At 41.9% G+C, this 18,136-nt stretch overlaps 1 protein-coding gene across 1 annotated transcript; it reads right to left on the bottom strand.

Moving 5' to 3' along the window:
• Nucleotides 1-1,004: 1,004 nt before the first annotated feature.
• Nucleotides 1,005-17,667, bottom strand: si:ch211-233h19.2 (uncharacterized protein LOC565175 homolog). Its single transcript, XM_031293541.2, has 22 exons — nucleotides 17,364-17,667; nucleotides 15,703-15,823; nucleotides 14,283-14,472; nucleotides 14,058-14,205; nucleotides 13,048-13,137; nucleotides 11,986-12,091; nucleotides 11,719-11,871; nucleotides 9,874-9,962; nucleotides 9,590-9,770; nucleotides 9,359-9,487; nucleotides 8,466-8,556; nucleotides 8,253-8,355; nucleotides 7,995-8,132; nucleotides 5,136-5,399; nucleotides 3,901-4,074; nucleotides 3,605-3,791; nucleotides 3,301-3,397; nucleotides 3,108-3,209; nucleotides 2,871-2,997; nucleotides 2,438-2,616; nucleotides 1,839-2,007; nucleotides 1,005-1,734 (listed from the first exon to the last, which is right to left on the bottom strand). The coding sequence occupies exons 1-22, from the start codon at nucleotides 17,457-17,459 to the stop codon at nucleotides 1,666-1,668; spliced, it is 3,003 nt and encodes a 1,000-aa protein (XP_031149401.1). The 5' UTR covers nucleotides 17,460-17,667; the 3' UTR covers nucleotides 1,005-1,665.
• Between the last annotated feature and the right edge of the window lie 469 nt (nucleotides 17,668-18,136).

Here is an 18,136-nt window from a genome sequence, read left to right as displayed (position 1 = left end):
GGCAATATAAGGTCTTGGACCCACAGGGGTTTAAATATTCTTATAACAAACTGTATATCAATTACTTAAACTATGACATTGGGTAGCTCAGTCAATGTAATCATAACAAAAAACTGATGGTTAAATCATGAATGCTTTTATCATAAAGGTCATATAGTTGGAAATACAAGAAAACCCTAAAACAAAGTATCCAATTCTGAGCCAGAACTGGTGGTGTGACTTGTGTTATGATCATTTTGAAAGTAATACATCGTGTTGAAATATTAGACTGCAGTGCCCTCAGCTTGTAGGATATATCAGGGGCTTGCTCATTTTAGGCCACCGACATATCACAGCTGTTATATAAAGGCAGGCCAAAGTACTGTACTTTGATAAAATGGTTTAGTAAGCAAAGTGACAGAGGCTTTTGAAGCATTGAATTATTCTGGACAACACAAGACACATTTGGATAGATGAATGTCTACAAAGGAAGTAAAAACCTCCAACGTATACTATTACTCCCACAGTTGTGAATATGACATTTTATCAGGTAATCGTGAGCTCAAAATCCTGTAATATAAATCAGCTTAACATTTATTTTGTCTATTTGCTATGCGGATCAGAAACCATTGTGATTTGTGGGGGTTTTTTTTGCAGAGAACGAGATGATCTTATGTTAGGGAAACACTAAGTGAGCACTTCTCATTTCAAATCAAAATCAAGTCAAAAAAAATTTTGAAAGAAAAAACTGTCAATTTAATTATAAAATGTAGTATACAGTACAATATTGGCTATTTGACTTCACAGCTCAATTGTGAAGGGGCAACAATGCATTTATTCGCTAACATTTTCAGGACTGATGACTGGACTTTTACTTCCAAACAAAAGCCCAAACTTTCAGCTCAGGTTTTAAATTAAATTGAATAGCTGAAATCTATTTCTCAACCACAATGTCACTTAGATCTGTCTCCAAGCCCTTTAGAGGATTTCTCAAAAGAATTGGTTAATAATGAAACTGGGTCCACTTATACATAAATACATCATAATTTATTTGACATACATGGACAGTAAACACCCCAACCTCATCTGCATAATATGACATCTTCATTTTTAATTGGTCAGCAGAATGCTTCTCCTCATTACAACAATTTCAACTAAGCAAAAGAACAAACAGATGAAAAGATAGAGGCTTTATATGGACACAATATAGCAGTCTGTGTAAACGTCAACGGGAGATGAACACACACTCACCATGCTGATCCTAATGGCAAATCACACCATGGCTGTCAAAAGAAACATTAGACACTACACAGACTGAAATTATTATAAACCAGAACATCAATCAAATAGGTCCTTGTCTTACCCTGAGCTCTTCTAACAGACTTTCTGACATCAGTTTGAATCAGAATATTACCAGGAAGTGTCTATCTCACGCACCTGCTTCACAGTACTATGCTTTGAGTTGGACGGCTCTGTCGTACCGAGCTTTAAGGCCACCATGTTTGCGTGACTTCTCTGAACCTGGCTCTAGATGCATGAAGTGTGTGTGTGTGTGTGTGTGTGTGTGTGTATACACACAGTTGGTATTCCAGGTACCAGAGCTCATAAAGGGGGTGGTTGGTTAAAGGGGTCATTCAGTGGAAAATCTCTTGAGGGTGCGATCTCTCCCCTCACTTTACCACCTCTCTAGCTCCATACCAACGCTTTCGAATGAGATGAGTTTAGCTGCACATGTTCATAGTGCTCTCCGTTGCCCTAAAAATCAAAAACAAACAAATTCATTTTTCAATAGCTTAAAAAGACTTTTACCATAGTGAGACTTTCTTACTGTAAAAGTACAGTGGTGCTGTGACTCGCACCTTGGATGCTATGGCTTTGAGTTTGCCAAGTAGAGAGGGTTTTGTGTACACGATTTCATCCTCCATGTCTCCCTCGTTCTCTCCTTCCATCACAGCACAGCTGTCAGCTCCTGGCATCTCACACTCCTTATTGGCAGACATCACCAACCTGGAGTACTTGTACTCCAACCTAGCAAAGAGACAAGCGGCAAAATCAATACTGCAGGAAAAGAAACATAATGTTGTCCTTGTGCATGTTGACAAAAACTGTAATGTGGCAAGAAAAACAAAAGCAGGAGGGATGGGATCAAACTGGAGTTTGGTGGAGAAACAGAGATAAAGTAGGAAAGAAAGAAAGCTGGTGGGAAAAGAAAGGAGAGAGAAAGAAAAACAAAAAGAAATTAGTAAGGTAGGATAGAAAAGGGAAAGTGATGGGGAGTAGGGAGGGAGAAAAGTGGGAAGGAAGAGTCAGAAAGAGGAGGAAGAGAGGGTATAGGGAAAGATGTAAAAGGATGGGGAGGGATAAAGTAAAGAAGGAATACAGGAATGAAGTAGAGGAGAAGTCAAAGGAGAAGACCAGTAAGAAAGAAGGAAGGGGGGGGGGGGGATGCGATTTGTACCTTTTGCTCTTCTTCCAGAAGTAGCAGATGAGGATGACGAGCAGCACTGCGGTGAAAGTGCCCAGCCCTGCACCGAGCCGTACCCAGAACTCCATACCCTCACATGGCAACGTTTCCTTTTCAGGCAAGTTCACACCTCCTATGCACAGCTTTGGTTCAGTCCACACATACAGCAGGTCCTGAAGAAGGACATACACACATATATCATTTAATAACATTTAATAAGCCAGAACATACACTGAATATTATTTATACAAATATCCCTCACATACAGTGCAGTCTGTAAGCATTTGGAGACTTGAAATAGACTTTCAAGTCTTTCATTAGACTTTCAGCTTTAAGGGTGTTTGCATTCATCTTGGCTGGAGGGGTATAAAATAGGAAATTCGTTTTCCCAGTACTCATGAAATAACTGTCCAGTGTCCACACACACCTGCTGATCTCCCTTGCAGGCTCCCTCTATCTGATGGTAGTCTCTCTCTGTGCATGTAGGACAAGCTCCTGAGCTCTCCCATAAGAAATGAAAGGTGCAGCCGTCGCATGTTCCCGCAGGGCACTGGCTGTAATAGCCAAAAACAAGCTGTCACTTCTACACCACACCACAGCATAGGTAAGGGTTACATGGGATATTAGACAGGGAATGGGAGAAACAGGGACAGAGATGTAATACCTGGGAACTGAGAGCTCTCCTTTAGTGTTTTTCTCTGGGTTACAGCGAAGTGTCACCACTGCGCTCCGACCTGACTCACAAGATGAGGTCGCCTCCAAGGACCTTAGCAACGGAAAAAAAACAGAAACCAAGACAGAACTTTAGAGTACTCGATTTTCTGACAAGAAGAAAATATCGGAAATAATAGAGGTACCTGTAGTAGAAGTTGACATCAGGGACTTTCTTGGAGGTCTGGGGGTACAGCTCTGGTCTCGCCCTTACTCCATCAAGTGTACTCTCTACGGTCACTCCTGTTAATAATATACAGAGAAAGATTGATTTCATGGGTGTATGTACAATTAATGTCTTTGGTTTTCTCTCTGAACATAAATTTGATTTTGAAAGACCAAACCTTTTCTTGTCATTATACCTGTATCTTTAAAAGCAATGACGGCAGTATAAAACCCACCGAATGCGGCTCTCCGCACCACCACTGTCTGCTTCTTATGCTCACTAACCAAGTAATGTGTCAGCCAGGTTAATGGACTGCGAGGCGAGTGCTGTGTGGAAGCCTCGTCCAGTAGCTGGGATTATTGTTGACTGACAGATGAAGGTCTTGACAGCGTTGGCTCCCTCGCCGTTCTCTCTCTGGGAGTCCGTGATGGATAGGTCTGTTACATTGTCTGTGCATTCCGCCAACTGACTCTTAAATGAAGAAAAAAAAATAGAGCAAATAGCAAGGACAGTGCATTTGTACACACAAACTTTTGATTGTATTTTCTCTGCTGCATGTGTGTGTGTTATCTCTTCACACCTTTCCTCCACACAGGCTGATATTGAAGTGGTGGAAGTACTTTGTTCCTTTGGAGGTAAAGCTCGGACCATTCATCAGTGATCCTACAGACCCAAGGAGGCTGAAGTCATAAGTCAGAGTGGCATTGCCCTCTGCGTAGGTGAAGTGACAGTCACTGTAACAAAAACTGTGGTCCTGTAAAAAAATAAAAATAAATACAGGTATATGAAGCTCAGTGTAAATTATTTCAGGAAGACGTCTAACTCCGGATTTCCACTGGATGCGGAACGTCTGCGGACCGGCTCCGCTGCGGAACGGCTGCGTGCTCCGCCGTCCGTCAATACCCACCAGGTCCGGATTTGTTGCGGCACGGCTGCGGCCATGACTGACAGCTGTAGTCACGAGGACCCACAATATCTCGCGAATTCACGTAGAATAGAACCACAAAACCAACAACTGTTTGTTTCCATCCAGAGGAGTAGAGGGGAAACAACGCTGTGCTGTGTTTTCAAGGTGTAGTGCAGGGAAATATGATCGGCCGTGAGCACGATGTATTTTATTTTGAAAATTAACCAGATTTTGTTTCTGTGCTCGACTTCCTGTCCCGCACTATCTGCCGTGTGCTGAATTGCTGCGGAGCTCTCCGGCGTCCAGCAAAAATAGAAGCTCTGCGTATCTGCTCCGGAGGGCTGCGGACTGCCAGAGCTGGGACGGAGTCGGAACGCAGCCGTTCCGCAGTCAGTGGAAATACACACATTGACTTTAATGGAAACCTAATGACTCCGCCGACGTTCCGGAGCGGATCCGCAGCCGTTACGCATCCAGTGGAAATTGCCGGTAAAGCTTTCTCCTCTCTCTCTTTTCTAAACTGATTAGCTGATTCGGGGCATTGACGCTTCAGTTAAACCAATCAGAATTTGCCATGAATCCCATTAGCCAATCACATCATTACATCCCTGCTTTAAAAAAAACAACCTGTTCTTCTCTCTGCTGCTGTCAGTTGTCATTACAGGCAAATCGAGCAACCCTCCTCGTCATCATTCACAGCACCCTGGGTCCTCCCTGAGAAGACCCGCTCCCCTACATCCATCCAGTTCTTCGGGCGGGTTCAATCTTGTGCATTATGTGATGAATAAACTTATTTGCACCTGTCAACAAAGTCTCTCCTGATTGATATGGTTGCATGTCATAAATAATTAAAAGTTTCACAAAAACAACTAATCAGAATAGGATTTCTTTCCACATCACCAACAAACCTTGTCGCACTTGCTGGCCGGTCCGCAGGGTTTGCAGGCATCGGGGCCCGGCGTGGTGTGAGGGATGAGGTATGTGTTAGGCGGACACTCTGTGCACTGGCTGGTGCGCGTGTCTATGTAGTGTCCAGGTGGGCACGGCACACATGCAGAGCTGGAGGGTTGGGTGCTGAGAGCACAAGCCCGGCACCCAGAGGACACCCCATCGACAGCGTTACTCACTGAGATGGAGTAGATTCGCACCACGTCGTTGACATACCGGCGTACCTGAGAGAGACAAACAGGTACAGATTGATGTTGCGAATAGGTGCTGTGGAATTTAAAAAGGTGCTGTACTCGATATTCAGAACTTTAATATAGCAGCAAACTAATATTTTCTATGTAAAGATATAGTTGAGTAATGGTGTCCTGCGCAGAGAATGAAGTCACACTTCCTTCTTTGTGTTGTAATCCGAGTTTCTCTGTTATTTGTTTGATAGCCGGTCTGGCCGCGTGTGCATGTTAGTGCATGTGGCTGTGGAAAAAAACTCAATATATTTTCACATATTTGGGAACGGTCTGCGAGACCCATGTGGAAGAAATCCCAGCCCGCTGTTCTTTTCAGTATTTCGAGTACCGCCCCTTAAAGCTATAGTAAGTAGTTTCTGTCTCCCCCATGAGCAATTCTAACGGTGCAGATCCACCTGGCCGTGCGACGCTTCTGTCGCGCCGCATCCACTCTATTCCTATGGGTGACGTCAAGCGACTTCAACGTGCACGCAAAGCATTCCGGGAAGGCGGCGCTGCATTTGAGAAAATGTTGCGCGTGAAGAAGCTCGCCGATGCCCATCTTTATGCAAATGAATCCGTTGAACGCAAGGCGACTATCCAGTAGAAGTAGACGAAAATCTTTTAAACTGACCTTTGTCGATCTGAAATGAAGACAGATTCAGCAACTGTATGGCCTATTTCTCGCTTAAAATGTTTTCAGAAACACGTTTCGGTGAACTATTTTCGTAAAATACTAGACCGTATTCTTAACGAGCCGCCATGACACTCTGTTGAAATTCTCGAGAAGCCAAACCCACGTCAGGCGTTCGTCCAATCAGCTGCCGGTCAAGGGCGTGGAGCATCAACCATGGATGTATGACGTCGCGACACCACACTTCAGTCGTGTCGGACATATGGATCTGTACCGTTAGTAATGACAACAATTCTGTCGGTGCATCCACATGACACAAGCCTTCCGTGATCGCGCTTCACCCCTACCCCTCCTCCACACAGTTGCTATGTAGCCAAGGAGGACACGGAGGATTAAAAAACATGATGGACTCTTCAGAAGAGGTAGTTATCTTTACTTGAGTTTCTGCGCACAAAAGTCGCCGGACGACACCATTTCTAAACACAGCCATACTGAGAAATACAGAGAGAGTTGTGTGGAGCTGATAGTCATAATTAGCTTTGTATCTTTACTTGAGTTAGTCATAATTAGCTTTGTATCAACTCATTTGGCAATGGCTTGAATGTACCGGACGTCCATTAGGACGTAGGAGGTTTATACAAAAAAATTAAAAATAAATTCCAGGGACTCCAACACCAACCCCTACACATGAGTGGATCGTAACACACAGTATTGAACCTTTATACAAGATGTAGTTCTGCCCTCACTTGAAATGCCCACATTCCTGCAAATCAGGTACTTTAAAAGGGCAAGTTAAAGATTTAAGCTCCACCTACAGTAAGTGAGCAACAGTCTGTTTGATTTATGGTTTCGTTTAAACACTAACACCACCACAGATAGCATCTTTAATACCAAACAGAAGGGAGTGTTGGGTGTACCAAGTGTGGAGTGGATTTGCACGACTAAAGGTTGTCCCAGCAGTTGTTTGAACTTGCTGAATAAGCTCTGAAAAACTGTCAGGAAGTTTTCTTGTTTCTGGACATAAGACAATGAATATGAAGGCTGAACCACCAGACGGCAGGCCAGTTTGCCTGACTTTTTGAAGGACCAAGAAGCCAAATCCTGGGTCAGTGGCCTGGCCTCCACGGCTGAGCACATAGAGAGAATGGCATTATATATGTGAACTTGCTGTGTGATCTTCTTTAACCCTTGTATGGTGTTCGGGTCTGTGGGACCCGTTTTCAATGTTTGCTAAAAGAAAGATTATGCTATTTATTATTTCTTCTAACTCAAACTCATTGGCCTTGGCTCATTTTCTGTGAAGAACATAAAAAATAACTTATTTCCCCCTACACATAACTATTACATATGAGGTGTTTGGGTCTACTGGACACGAGTGTATTTAATTGTAGGTGCTATGAAACTATGTTGTCTTTCTGCACCTGCTATTCCCACATAAAATTAAAACAAAGGTTACATTTCAAGCACTTTAACCTGTTCTGATTAAGTAAAAATCTTGTTTATATATTTTTTTACCTTTTTTATAATTGAATTTCCTTGTTTTCTCACAAAAAAACGAAAATGATCATGTGCTCATAAATGTGATCTCATAGGGGTAAATGGCAAATATGAACCATAAATGATGTATATATCATTGGTAATTGAGCTAAAGTAAACATCTGTTAAGTATTTTTACATAAATTGTCATGGCTGTATTGATTTAAAAGCCTAATAATGTGGTGGGTCCACCAGACCCGGGAACATTGGCTGTGTAACAAAAATATGAACACCACACAAGGGTTAAGAAATCATTTCAGGGGGGACATTATTGAATAATTGCTTTATAGAGCTTTTAATAAAACAAGAAAACTGAGAATACAAAAAAATGCCACAAAACAATAATATAAATAGTTACTAAAAAATAAACATTATATTGCCAGCCCTAATGTGAATATAAATGAAACTGGGCAGCTAATACTTACATCAGAAGGTTGGTTAGTCCTCTGGAAAGCCCATGTGTAGGAGACCGAGGCATTCTTTGTCATAACATGTGTGTAGGTCTGTCTTGTTTTCGTTTTCTCCCATGATTCCACCACCGTAGTACTCTTCCTGTTTACATCCTGAAAAAAATAAATAAAAAAAATAAAAAATAAAATAAAAACACACATGTTCACTTCATTCACATCACCTCGATAACAATGTATATATAGCAGCAAACATTTGTCAGGAGCTATTCTCACCATCATGAAGTAGAGCTCACAGTCAGCTACACACACAGTTTCAAACTCAAATGTAATGCGACCAAACTCCGTCGCAGAATGGCTTGACATGGACGTAGGGAGCCTGGTGGCAGATTCAAACAGAGAAGGCTGGAATTTGTGACAACAAAAAGAAACAAACGGCTGAGTGACGAGAGTGATGGATACTGAAAAACATAACATCACAGTACTAACTTGAAGCCAGGAATATGGATGTTGAGGATGAGGTAATCATTATCTGAGCTCCCTGCTCCACTCTGGATATGATCACCTGCCACCTCCCAGCCTAAAGTACAAAACAAATCACATTACTGATGAGATTTTTTTATATATATATATATATATATATATATATATATATATATATATATATATATATATATATATATATATATATATATATATATATATACACACACACACACACACACACACACACATATCAGTACATTGACTTGTCAATCACATTGCGTAACATTGCTTATTTCCTTTCTTGCAGACAATCAGATGAGAGAATCAATACCACTCTCATGTCTGTATGGTAAAAATAAAGGTTAGCCGGTTAGCTTCACTTAGCACAAAGACTGGAAACAGCTACAAGCTAGTGTAAAACCAATTTGTTGTAGTTTTACAGGGGGCTATGTGACAGACTATTTCTTGGGGATTAACCTCCTGGAGTGTTGGTGTCACTGTGTGGTTGCCAGGCAACCAGTGGAAACTCCAAAAAGTTATTAACTCCCTGCAAAGAAATACTCCAATATATAATCAGTGAGCTTCACAGGTGCTGGTAGGTGGATTTTGTTACCTTTGGACAGAGCCAGGGTCACTTTTTCCTTTTATTTACAGATGTTGTGTTGTGCTAAACTAAGCTAAGCTAAGCTAACCATCTCTTGGCTTTAGCGTCATATTTACCATACAGACATGAGAGTGGTATCAATCTTCAACTCTTAAGTTTTCGCAACAAAGCGTATAAGCATACTGTATATCCCACAATGTTGACATGTTCCTTTAAGAGAGGCATACACGGAGAGAAAGGCCAAGATAAAGAGAGAGAGCACTACTAGACGTTTGTTGCCAGAAATACCCACCATTCATATTGTCACATTTGTTGTTGCCCACATTGAAACAACTGGTCTTCATGTTTGGAGGAAGAATATTCCACCATTTAAACTCATAACCCAAGGAGGGCTCAGTGCCTGCTGGGCACCACGTACAAGCTGTGGGATGAACATAAAGACAAATACAATTAGGAAAAACAAAAGTAACTGAAGGAAAATAACAGGGAGGAATAAAATATATATCAACAGAGTTGTCAGTACGTTTCATCCCATCAGAATAGGTCCCAGGTGGGCATGGGGAGCAGGTGGCCGTGTCGTTGTTATAGAAACCGGGGTTACAGGGGGGGCAGGGCTCCCTTTCTCCACTTGGAGGCAACGACTCAGCTCCAGTCACACCCTCCAGACAGATTTTAGGTTCAATCCACTTATATATGACCTGCGTCTGAAATTACACAGAGATGGAGGATGATGGACTAGAACAGAAACTATGATCACAGAATGGGACTTCTGAGTATTTAATCTAGCTGTGTCCTCATTTCTCTCACCTTGCCTTCGTGGTCACATTTTGTGTGGATCTGGAAATAGTCCTTCCTGGAACATGGAGGTCTGTCCTTACACATAGCGGATCCCTGGGCTTGGAAAATTGGTTATAAGGCAAAAATAAAACTACATTAGCAAAAGAAAATATGTCATCAATCATTTAAAAATGCAACTGCAGAATATATTTTAGAATTTACACAGAACCCCACAAATACTGTAGCACTTTAATGAGTAAAGCAAAATATATTTGCTATCCGCTTCACTCATTAAATAAATAAGTGCAGTTGAGGAATAAAAGAATAGAAAAAATAATGTGCTCTTGAAGAAGAGCGCTTTGGCAGCAAAGCAAAAGAGTCATACAATATGCAAAAAGAGGTATACTAAATGATGTAATGTGTTCCGAATACTCTAGTAAATGCATTAACAGCATCATATGATATGAATTTTAACATACCAATGGGAAGATATATACACAAGATATAGACTTGATATCAAAGCAAATGATAGAGGAGAGGGGGAAAAGCAGTCTTTCATTAGACTTTCATTTCATTAGACCACGTTACACTATCACAAAAGGACAAAAACTGTCAGGTTATTCAGATTTCTGTTATCATAACTTATGTACTATTTGGAATAACAGGGTCTATTACAGTGACTGCCTTACATGAGGCAATGTATTGTAATCCCTGTTGAGAAAAAAGCAATATGCTCCCAAGATTAGGGAGCATATTGCTTTTATCCTCAGAAGCAGCATATTAGAAAACAAAAATGTGTAAAATGTATTATAGTAGCTTTATGAAAAATACAAGAGTATATTCGCTACATCATTTGCCAAAATCTGCTACTCCCTTGTGATCACACAAGCCCTCCGCACTAGAGCTTAGATCGGCCCAAAAAAATCAAGCCCGAACCTACCCGAGCCCGAGCACGTTGAGTCCGAGCCCGGCCTGAAACATTAACTGTAATTATGAGCCCGAGCCCGATTTAAACCCGACAATTTTTTAATACGTGGGCCGTTATAACTGACGTTCTCAACTACAATTCAGAGTTGTTTGAACTGCAGAAATCTGTTTAGAATAATACAACAAGGACTAAGCATGTAAACTGCGCTGTTTGTTTAGAATGGAACGGATCGCAAGTGGATCCGAGTGAAGAAACGTAAAAAAACAAAGAAACAATGATGAACAACATATTGTTGTCACTGCCCACGACTTGTTTAAACTGCTTCCATACCTCCGACTTTCCTCCACACTTGCTCAAAGTTAATTCTCCTGTTTTTCTTTTTTTCTTTACATCTTCAAGCTCCCGGTGTGATGCGTGCGAGAGGAGGAGACTCCGCGCATGACACGTGCTGCATTTTGTAACTGCAGCCTAACTTTTGTACACATTTGTTACTTTTATATAGCCTATATATATATATATTTATAATATTTCTGATTATGGCATAGCTATCTCCCCACCCAAATAGGATAATAAGGTAATGGATAAAAAAAAAAAAAAAAAATTGCTTGATCAAGTGTCCGGCCCAGGCGCGGTCCGGCCCGAGGATGTGGCGGAAAATAACGGCCCGAGGTCCGGTCGGGCACGGGTCGGGCTCGGGCTTGGGCCGAGAATCTAAACTCTACTCCACACTGAACTAACAAGCATGTTTCTTCTTTTGAAGTTGGACTAATGTGGGTGAAAATAGGACGAGCTCCCTTTCTATCCTTTGGCTGTGTTATGTGCTTCTGCGAGCAGCACTGATAACAATTAGGCTACACTGAACACTGCACTGCAGTGCAGTTTCATTGTGTTGTTCCAAAAATTCAACATGTGCACATCTTTTTCTGTGTGTCAGAGTGTGTTCCTACCTGCATACTGAGTGGTAGCGTTACAGGGGGTGCAGGAGCTGGCACCGTGGCCAGCGTAGGTGTCCCGAAGACAGGGTTCACATTTGGTGGAGCCTGGGACTCGGCTGAACGTCCCCGGCTTACACGGGAAACACTCTGATGTGTAGGCGACTCCTGGTAGAAGGAAATGACAGATAGAGAATGAAAAGGAAAATAAAAACTGAATTATTGATTGATTTGACATTGATTACAGCGAGAAGTTTGGGAAAATTAAAATGTGTTGCCGACCTTCTATTTGAACATTTTTCAGCAAAACAGGCTTCAACCCTTTGCTCCCCATCAGGACCCCACGTGTCCTCCAGTACAGGATATTGGTGCCAGATTTCAGGTTCACCTAGAATACACATGATTTCATGCAATATTCAAGCAGTAGAGGAGAAAAAAGGCTTCAAACTTCAACAGAAAACACTGTAATTGGATTGGTGTATACAGCATGTCAATTAAACTGACACAAAACTATGCTGCATTAACACATGCTACCTATAGCTACCCATAAGCTAAAGAAAAAAATACTATTAATATGCTATTTTAAGAAGATCCATATATTGATCCCACATTACAACTAATTGTTCTACCTACAGTGCAACAACTGAACTATGTACATATAGCAACTAATTTCACAGTGTGACAACAATAAGTGATGCCAGCATCTTAAGCATGATTTATGCTTCTGCGTTAAGTCTACACCGTGGCTACGTACGTAGATACGTGGTAACCCGGACCATACGGCGTAGCCCGACGTGCACCTCTTGAATAATGTAACTATATACGTCGCGGCGACGCAGGTCGCTCAGCTGTGTCTTGGTAGCGTTGCATTTCCCCCTACTCATTTCCTGGTTCTCCTTCTCCATAAACATGAAATCAAGGAGAGGGTTAACATTTCCTGCTACAGATTTCCCACTGTGGTCAGAAAGCACAGGGGAGACACATTGTTTCTCTCACTATGACTCTAGAGTCACTACTCGCTCCGAAGCTAATCGCCGTCACTCTCTCACTCGCTCTAACACACACACACACACACACACACACAGCTATTCTCTTAAGGAGACCGACGCACAAGTATAAACTTCAGGCCACTTAAGTAGGCTACAGCGAAAGCTCTGCGTGGAGCCTCCGCAGGACCATAAATCACACTTTACTGTGTACTAACAGGCTACTACTTCCTACTTGTATCCACCCATTTCTTGCTGCTCTGCCTGAGTTCAACACATTTATTTTGAGAGACCCAGGCCACCTGCCAAAGATGTGTCCTCCGTGGCTATTGTTTATCTTACGGCATGCAATACTTACCGTATGGGTTGCCCATTCACCATTATTGGTGAGCTTGAGCCACTTTGTATCAGCAGACTGATCCATCTCCTGACATTGGTCATTCTGGATCTAAACACACACAAATCATCAGTGTCCATCAGCTGAAACTCTCACCTATTTTATGGTAGTGTTTTATAACTACAATATACATTACATACACTGATGCACAATACAAAATATTTACGTGACTTTTTGTTTCGAGACAGAAATGTGTTTTTGTGGGGGCAACTCTTTTAAACAATAAAATATCGGTCTTTCATAATGTAAAAAAAAAAAAAATATATATATATATATATATATATATATCTGAAATGTCCTCAGTTTACAGATCACCAACATTTGATTAACTTCAAATCTTAAATCTTTTCAGCACACCTGCCTTCAATTAAGCACGGATTATGAGACTCGTCATTTAACTTGCCATAGCAAACAAAAGCACAGGTGCAACTAATAACATTAATTATGGCTCTGTACTATTTAGTGCCCCAATCTGTAAGCCATGCCAGTGAGCCAGCATGCACAATACCAGGGCCCTGGAACTGGTACAGCCAATGAATGCAGCCAATAATAGTGTTATTGCTTTTCCTGCTAGGACGTGTCAGTATGCCTGCCATGAAAAAGGTCTATTAACAGATTCTCAAATACAATTTAGGTCTAGTGTAGTATAGTATGCTGTCTGATTCATGCATCTAATTAGAATGACAAATATCTGGGGCAATTTGTAATTAGATCTAGCATTTTTTTTCCATTAACATTAGCATTGTGGCCATTACATTTTTAGGGCATTCATGACGAGTAAATTGCTTGAGATTTAACAAAAGAAATACGGAAGTACTCTACAGGGTGTCCAAAAACATTTCACTGGCAGTGAACACACAAACACACTATGTAAGTACAAACAAACAGCATCCACTTAAACAGATAGATAAACAGATCGACAGACAAACAAGAAGGAAAAAGATATAATCTAATGAATGTTTAAAACTTACAAAGAACTCAAACAGCAGATTGTTGTCTGGATACTGGTACTCAAAGCTGACAGAGCCCTTTTTCTTCAGATGAACAGCATAAATGAGAGAGACTGTGCATTCATCCCTGTTGGACTCAAGATAGTTTCCTTGAGGCAACCAGGAAGAACTACAAGGAAGAATATCTCAAATTAATTATACACTTCAAATCCGAATTTCTGTTTTTCTTGCGGTCTACTCACACACCTGTTGCAGGTGGGCCTATCATCTCCGTTTGGACTGTTTTCCAGTGAGGTTGCCAGGCTACTGAATCCAACAGGCATGGAATCCCATTGGTCGAAGCGGATGCCACTGCCGAGGGAGTAGCTTCCTGCTGCACACTGGGTACACTCCTGAGCCGACATCTCAAGGAACTCCCCAGCCTTGCATGAGAAGGCTAGAGGACACAGAGAGACAAGGTACAGAGGGGTGGAAAAAAGAAGAATATCACACTGAATAAGTCATTTCTTAACCGTCTTTGCATTCTGCTGCAAAAATCATACACCTAATATAGAACACACACAGACTAAGGTGACAGAGAAATAGTCATGAAAATCACTGCCACATTCAGTAAAATGTAGCCCCTGTGATCAGGGAACTTAATCCTTGCATCCTGTTTCACACTGTCTTTTTTTTCCCCACGGAGCCATAATGTCTTCTGTGTTTTCCAATTGTTTGACTGTTTTAACAGCGCCAGCTTTTCATCATGCCTGAGTTGGTCAAATGCCATTCATTGGGATGCCTTTTTATGCTTCAAAGCAACCAATGCAAAAGGTGTGTCGTTAGGCTAGGGTGTAGCATGCTGTGAGGGTAAGTGCTGTGTGTCAATGTGTGCAGCAGGAAGTGCTCGTAGGTGTGATTTGATTTAAGGATAGTTTGCTGTGGAACTCATTTCCATGGTGACATAATTAATAGGTGACAGTTAACTTTATCAACTGGGCCTCTTGCAGTGCATTATGGTGCAATGGATAGCACCCTCATAACCTATGCCAGATAGTGTGTCCAATTACTATGAGGAAACAAGTGGCTGGTGTTCTTCTAGTGAAATATGTACGAGTTTGAACAGGAAGAAGAAAACAGAAAAACGTCAATATAACAAAAGGTGTGTAGAGAGTTACCTCTATGAGCCATTTCACCTTCCTGATCCATTATCATGTGAATAGTTTCCATTTTATGCAGTTTATACATTCAAATATCTATGTTAGAAAACACTAGTTGACCATTAACATGCACCTTATTCTGTGAGTGATCTTTCAAGATCTTGCACGTAGATTTTACCAATGATAATCTCATCTGAGCCATTAGTGAAGCGGTGTTGTGACAGCAGTTCTCGAAAGGTCTAACAAAGAACAAATTGTATGATCGCCTCATATTAGACACATACAATTATTGTGTGCAACAACATGACCCATTAATGATTGACCAAAAAGCAATTATGTGACAGCGTTTTTCTCAGAGTATTGGCCTGTGGTTTTGCTCTGTGTTTGGTTGGAGAACATCCAAACTCGGTCAGCCAGGTTGTGGTGGTGAAAATTCCAGGCTACTGATAAGGTGAGATACCCACATCAACACACACACACACACACACACACACACACACACACACACACACCACAAATATACTTACTGCACTCTGTGCCATGTACTGGTTCTGGTAGTCCAGTGCAGGCCCCGGGGCTCTGTGGGATTGCCACTCTCCACCGAGATCCTGTGCTGTCACACTCTGTGTACTCATAATAGTAGTCCGTCTGCCAATTACACACACACACACACAAAACATCTGCATAAGAAATCAGTCGCCACGACAGTCTTGGACCCAAACTATGAGCAAATGTAGGTCAGAGGCAGGTCAGTAAACATCACACCACAAGAGGCCTCCACCCACATCAGAGCTCTGACTCATCTCATTCTGGGTGACAATACATCAGAGCAGACTAAATGGCTGGTGCTACTGCATTAGCAACCAGCACTGAAATTAACTTCCGTATCCAGCTGCTTGGGCCTTACAAAACATGACTGCTTGTTACGCTGCGTTATCTCTCAAGCCACAACCACTCTTCTGCCCTGGATACACAACATACCATCTCCACGGCGATGGGAATAGGGGGGATGGCAGCAGGCGGAGGCGTTTTACCAGCAGCTTTTCACATTTTTCAGCTTCATGAACACTTAAGACATTTGGTAATCACACGTTATAGTTATAATTTGTGGTCTAGAGTGAACACCATTAGCTTGATGTTCTCGCCTCCACAGAGCTTTTCTCCATCTTTCCATTTACAGAGGAGGGTGGCCTAATATCTGACAGTTTACATAATGTTGCTCCTTGAGCAAAACCAGATTTTGACACCGCAGCACATGCAGGCTGTTGATGTGAGAGGAATGATTTCCACTGGTGTCTGTGGGTCTGGAGATAGAGCTCAGTCACACTGATGATAAGGGGGGGAAAAAAAAGCAGAATCGAGCATAATTATCACCCAAAATCAATGTTTTAACATCACAGCTGCAGTGATTTGAGACATGAGAAATGTACTGAGAATAGGATTGTATTCTGAACTATGTTGCACTCATTATCTCTTGGGACTCCTACAAAGAGCTATGGTCAGTCACTGATATGGCAGACTTTCAACACTCATCTCAATCCATGTTTCAGCACGAAAGTCTACGCTCCTGAATGCACTTCGAGATTTAAAACAAGATATCAGCTCTGATGGCATACGTTGTCATCCCAGAAACTTTAGCACCATATAGCACTTCACTGGAGAGCTGCAGTAATCTCTCGGCCAGTGTGAAAAAGAGAGATTGAGCCAATAACTCAAAGGAATGTTGCTCCTCTATCTTGGGACTGTCTGCTGTGTGACTGAGCTGCCAGCCTGGACTGAGGAGGTGTTGAGCTGAGCCAGACCAGAGGGGAAGGAAAGGCCAGTCCATGCAGGAAACTGATAACAGCCTGAACAGCACTGAGTGCTGAAGTTCAACATACACCAGACCCCATCAGAGATTCGTGCTCCCCCATGTTGTTCAAACTTGTTCTCTTTACAAAGAGAGCAATGAGCATTTTGTCTACCAATCTGCTGCAACAGATGATGTGGGAATTCATTTTAAACATCATACCATAAATCGGCCCGGAAACGTGTCATCAATTTTTAGTCGTAGGCTATTTGATATCTGGATTACCAACTAGCTGCGCGTTTTTCTTATTGCCATCCCCTGTAGTGAGCTCAATAAACAATAAAAACGGAAGCACTGAGACATGATGAAGCCTTATCGATCGACTATGGCATCTCTCACCTCGCTACACAGTCGCAGTCCATTGGCCCAGTCAATCAACCGGAGCGTGCAGAGGATGAGAGCGCAATTGGCCACGTACCAAGCCGAGGACCGCATTGTAGAGCATCAAGGGGGAGAAAAAACAACAACCTCGATCCAGGATGGATAATTGTATCTTAAACGTGAGCCAGAAATATTTCTGGTCCAGATCGACACCCGCTTCTGTCGCCTCTTGTGGGCAGATTGTAACCCTTACCACCTGCGATTATCCTCAGACTGTGCGCTCCAGCAGGGCGGCCTCATCATCACAATCACACTGGGCAGAATAAAAGAGTGCTTCCGGTTAATGTTTTCAAAGTAAAAGTCGTGACGCATGTGTGAGGGACAGATTTGTCACCAGTTTATTTATCCATGCCTGTTTTTCCCCCAATAGTTTTGATATAATTTAGTTTGTATGTAGTCTACATCAGTGTTCATTGCCTCCAATGTTTAGGAACTATTTTGTCACTTTATTTTGAAGATGAAAATGTAATACGTCTGGTATTTGTCTGGCTGACTTTACGCTGCTTTGCGTGTGTGCCCCGCTCTCTTAATATATCCATGGTGTGCCCTTAACCACCGCCTCTGACGCTGCTATGACGTCGCTCAGGAAGAAATATATTTTGTTATCTTGACGCTTTAACAAATCAAAACAAACAAACGCGATATAATTTGTAAGCTATATTTAGCTTACGTGAAATGTTATAAAAGTAAGACCTAAAGGCAAGTTAACAGCCTCTAACGAGGTCATTGTT

The sequence above is a fragment of the Sander lucioperca genome, chromosome 7 (assembly GCF_008315115.2).
Source record: "Sander lucioperca isolate FBNREF2018 chromosome 7, SLUC_FBN_1.2, whole genome shotgun sequence".
Taxonomy (NCBI): domain Eukaryota; kingdom Metazoa; phylum Chordata; class Actinopteri; order Perciformes; family Percidae; genus Sander; species Sander lucioperca.
Note: the sequence above shows the minus strand (reverse complement) of the source record. Positions and strands in the feature narration are given on the sequence as shown.